At 36.1% G+C, this 5,435-nt stretch overlaps 1 protein-coding gene across 1 annotated transcript; it reads right to left on the bottom strand.

Moving 5' to 3' along the window:
• Positions 1-4,086: 4,086 nt before the first annotated feature.
• Positions 4,087-4,995, bottom strand: LOC123533479 (uncharacterized). Its single transcript, XM_045315124.2, has one exon. The coding sequence runs from the start codon at positions 4,993-4,995 to the stop codon at positions 4,087-4,089; it is 909 nt and encodes a 302-aa protein (XP_045171059.2).
• Between the last annotated feature and the right edge of the window lie 440 nt (positions 4,996-5,435).

Here is a 5,435-nt window from a genome sequence, read left to right as displayed (position 1 = left end):
AAAAAATTACACAACGAAATCAAGGTGAAGGCCTGTTCAAGCGCTTAACAAAATCAAACGTTAAACTAGGGAATGTCTCTGCAAAAACTTAAATTCACACCTAAACCCTAGGTGAAGGGGCCTCTGAAGTACCTCGCTAGCTGACTGTTTTGTATTTGGGCAAGGGGAAATTCATTTTAATTATTGGGGAAAGCCATAAGTTCGACTTAATTGCTGGTTAATAACTTTTTTTACATGTGCAGACGGCGGGCATTTCTACTTGCAAATTAAAAGTTCTTCGGATAATTTAAACTTAATTTACTCGTAAAATTTTTTTTAAGTTCAAGCCCCCTTTGGGGTTTAAAACAAGGGCAAATGACCTGGGTCGCTCACCTGAGTAATATGAGCTAAGTATCAAATATCAAACTGAGCAAAGTATTAAGAAAGTAGGGTTTGGTCAAAACATGGTCACTGAAATCAGTTTTAAGCATGTGTAAAAGTGACTTTTTAAAACCCAAATTTTAAAAGCTGTACTTAAAAACATGAAAGTAGGTCCGGGCGACGCCTCTTTTCACCCCAGGGGCATAATTCGAACAATCTTGTTAGAAATCAACTAGGCAAATACCAAATATCAAATGCCTAGACCTTGAACTTGAACTTATAGACAAGAAGATGTTTTAATACTTTTCCCAAATAAGTCTATGTAAAACTTGGGACACCCTGGGTGGGGCCTCTTTTTCGCTAAGGGGCATAAGTTGAATAATCTTGGTACAGGACCACTGGGCAATGCAACATACCAAATATTAAAAGCCTAGGCCTTCAACTTTCAGACAAGAATATTTTTAAAGTTTTTCCTATATAAGTATATGTAAAATTATGGAAATTTGGGAAAGGCCTCTTTGCACCGCAGGGTAATAATATATATAACATAATTTTCAGAATCGAAATGATATATCAGAACGGTACTACACTTAATTTGCACACTAATTCTCTAGACGTCTACGTCCTACTAAAACATATGGAACTACCTGTACTAAAACGCTAAGCTAGTGATGAGCCTATATGAAAATCGATAATAATCTTGTTACTCAATAAATTTACGTTCATCTCGGGGTCATAAACCACGTTTAAATAAAATCAATATTTTAGTTGCTTCAAGCTATATATAATAAATGGCACAAACAAAAATCTTGATTTTACTATGAAATGGTTGTTTAAAAGTTAAAGTCAGTAAATATCTGGGCAAAAAAGAGCTATAATTGTATATTCTTTGTTCAATATTTATTTGCGATAAGCACTTTCATATTTAATTAATTCAGGGCCGAAGCATACTCATTCATTTTTACGTGTTTACTTTAGAATAATTCAATTATTGGGCCGATTTACTACAGCCACGGTGAAATTGCTAAAATAACTAAAAGTAGTATTGGGGTCTCTTGGGCCCCAGGAGTGCGCATGATCAAGAATGCGGCGGGAATTTTGAATTCTAGTTTTAGAATGACATCACCTTTCTATGTTAAGAATGACCTCACTCTGCTATCTATATCTCCCTGAAGTATATACTTATAAACCTATCTAGAGCGTGTTCGCGCACACTGAGGGTCGGCCCTACACGGGGAGATAACACAAAAACGAAAGCTATACCCGTGCGTATAAAAAATCCTCGTATAAAAACCATTCGAAAGAAAATGTATAGTAATGTCTATAACTTGACCAATCATTAAAAGCTATACGAGAATAACTATTTGTAAAATGAAATTATGAGACAAAATAGTAGAAATGTTAATTATAAAAATACAGTAACTCATTTCTATATTAGAACTTATAACGAGGCGGTCATTATGGGTGCTTTTTTCTTTAAAAATAGTAACCAAATTCATCTAACGTTACATCTTATACATAAAGATTTTTTAGCGTTACTGCCTATCAAAAACTATTTTCAATAGAAACGTAATTTATCAATCACATAAAGTCTAATGAAATCAGCCTTAATTTTAACTAGTAATAAAATTCTCAAAATTGACAGCCCCGCGTCTCAAAAATCGCGTTATTCGGTCAGCTCTATTTTGAAATGCGTTATAATTGTAATTAAAATCTAATAAATATACATTAACGCCCAAAATTTCAATTAGAATGTAATATATATGATGCCAGCTTCCATCACAAGAATAGTGACTAGTACGACATTACACAAGAAGAAATCACGGATAGATTCTTACAAAAATGTCTAACTTAAGTAAGTTTTATTTTTACTATAATTATCTTCCCAAAAATTTATTAAAATGCATATGAGACTCAAATTTCATGTTCAGCAATCTGAATTATTTTAATCATAGTTAATGTAAACACTAAAAAGGTTGATATGTAGTACACATATTACGCGTCATGTGTAAAAGAATACACACTATTTACTTGCATAGATAAACATAGTCTTATGTGTACAATCATTATAAAAATGGAAGTTTTTCAAATTAATTGATATTGTATAGCTTTTAAGCCTGAAATAAAAGACATTTAAGAACACCTAATTTATATAGTTTTAATCAAGATAAATGCATACGTTTTAAAATTAAATTTCTGTGTTAAGGTTTTTGCTATCTGTATGTTAGTTTTTGTTATCTACGTTTCGGCTTTTGCACTTTAACATGTAATTTTCCATAGGGTCCGTTCACGCTTTTGTCAATGCTTTTTAAAAGTGTAACAGTCGTTTTAAAACATGTTACGGGCGTTTAGATATTTGTCAAAGGTGATTCCGTTTTTGCACTTTAACATGTAATTTTCCATAGGGTCCGTTCACGTTTTTGTCAATTCTGTTTCAAAAAGTGTAACAGCCGTTTTAAGAAATGTTACGGGCGTTTAGATATTTGCCAAAGGTGATTCGTTTTTTTGCACATTAACGTGTAATTTTCCATAGGGTCTGTTATAGATTTTACCATCTGTGTTACTGTTTCTGTGATCTTAATTTTAAGTTTTGTCTACACTGTTTCAAGTTTTGATTCAAAAAATTGTTTAACTTTGCTATTGTCTTATATCATGAATAAAAACCTGTAAGAATATGATGCGTTTGTCATTTCATGGTAAGAACTCGCATTCTCGCCTTAATCAACGTAAGAATATGAATCCCGCAGGTACTCACACCCCAAAAAGGGAAACGTTTATACGTTTTCCACATTCTAATGAAGAAGAAAACAGGTCCGTTAGTGACCGTTGGCATTTATTAGGCACTCGAGTACCTCAAGCTGAGATCGTGTACTTTTGTCAAATGATCATTGTTTATGTGATCATCATTACCTCCATCATTAACCTATCTCTTCAAAACGGTGCTAGCGAATTGTGGATCAGTCTACTCAGTAGTTGTATCGGATACGCCTTACCAAGTCCAAAGCTCAAAAAATAATGAAAACATCATTACCTTTTGAACCTTGCTCCAGTATGTGTATTAGTGGTCAAACCGAAAGCGGTAAAACGCAATGGGTCTACAGGTTTTTGAAAAATGTGAAGGATATGTATTCAAGAGAACCGCCTTCGCACATATTATACTGTTACGGTATACATCAAGACTTATTTGACGACATGAAAAGGTCTATTCCAAACTTTTATAGTAAACAAGGACTGCCAACGGGTGAAGAAATGGACGACTTTACCCGTGACAAGAGGCACAAGCTTATTATTATCGATGATCTCATGCACGAAGTAATGCGAAACAAAGACATGGAGTTGCTATTTACGCAGGGCTGTCACCATAGGAGGGTATCTGTCATACTAATTACACAAAACTTGTATCCGGGAGGTATACACGCCAGTACTGTTGCCTTGAATACGTGGTATATGGTACTCATGAAAAATTTGAGAGATATATCGCATGTAGGAGTATTGGGACGACAACTCTACCCTGGTAAAACAAAAGGATTCATGAAAGCTTATGAAGACGCATTAAGCACGAAACACGGTTATTTTTTGGTGGATATGAGCCCTCACGCCAATGATAAATACCGTTTAAGAACCCATATTTGTCCGGGACAGGACCCTATAGTCTACAGATTAACGTAAGAAGGAAGACCAAAGCAACGTAAGAGTAACCATGGTTGAACTAATCAAACAGCAACGTCATTTCTTAAATCTTCTTAAAAGCACTACATTAAATGCCGCACTAAGAACCAGGCCTACTATCAGTTTACATGGAACCAGTCCTTGAAATATATCGTCAGCGCTGTAACTAAATTGACCCGAAGCAATGGACGCCGTCTTGATCTCTGTGCGTAAATAAGGGTAAATGGCTGACATGCCTTGAATGAGATTGTCGTGCGCTACTAATACGTCACTTTTCATCCGCTGAATACAGAGTTTGAAGTGAGCGTCCACTATTTTCATGCGATAGTCAGGAGAAGGGCTGTCAGTGATTAATGTGAAGGCGTCGCGGTTAAGATGTAGTTTAATGCCTACAGCGACTCCATTGATGAGTAACTTGGGTTGTTGAAACAAATCGATATGTAATGGTCCTTCCATTTCCACAATTTTACTGCCTTTAAATAGCGCACATCTGTAAAACAACCCGTTATTATTTCCCGTTTTACCGTCATTGGTGCCAACGTTTCCGGTATCTTTATAATAAAGTTGACTCCTTAACAGATTTTCCTGTTTGTTTCGGTTTGACTTTAAAATCGTGTCTATGTAAGCTTTGTAGGGATAATTGATTCCTGTATGCGACAAAGGGGTCTGCTGTAAAGATACATCAACCTGACTGAAAACGGTGTGAAATGGTAGATTGATTGGACCAACTATTTCGTCGGCGCTAACAGGAGCGCCATCGCCTTTCACAATTGGCAGTTTAAGGTTCAATACGCTTCTTTTCAGATCCAAATACGCCAAAGACTGACCGGGTATGTTAAATTCGAGTGCCGATAAGTTGGTGACTTGATTTGCTGGACGATAAGTGATCCACTCTCTCGATTGTACTGCCGTGGTTGCTGAGGGTGTAGTGAACAAAGACAATTCTTCTTTATGAAAATCTTCCATGTTTCTTTATAGCTGAAAGTCAGGATTGATAAACCTTGGTCTCTTTGGTTTAGTATACGCTATTGGCGACGTATTCTTACGTTTTTTCGTGTTTCCACTGACCTTCTTACGATTTTCACCCTCTTCTTCCTTCTTACGTTTTACTTCTGACTTTGCGATTTCGATCGCTTGTGCTACGGGAGATACCAGCTGTACTGTTGGCTGTTTTTTCATTTCGGCCATTTTCCTAAGATGAGCACCGCTACCCACTATGTAACGACCCATATGATCAGGTCGTACGTATCCGTCCCTCAGGTCTTTGAAATGTTGTATCCATTTTTCCGGGTCCGGTTTATCCGGTACCCATTTTTCTTGTTTATAATCGTACACTTCTATGGAGCCCATACCTTTTTAAAATGCAAAACGCAGTGCAGAGCGTTTGCTTTAAATTCCACAGGTTG

This window comes from Mercenaria mercenaria, chromosome 12, assembly GCF_021730395.1.
Source record: "Mercenaria mercenaria strain notata chromosome 12, MADL_Memer_1, whole genome shotgun sequence".
Classification (NCBI taxonomy): Eukaryota; Metazoa; Mollusca; class Bivalvia; order Venerida; family Veneridae; genus Mercenaria; species Mercenaria mercenaria.
This window is presented reverse-complemented; position numbering and strand designations above follow the sequence as displayed.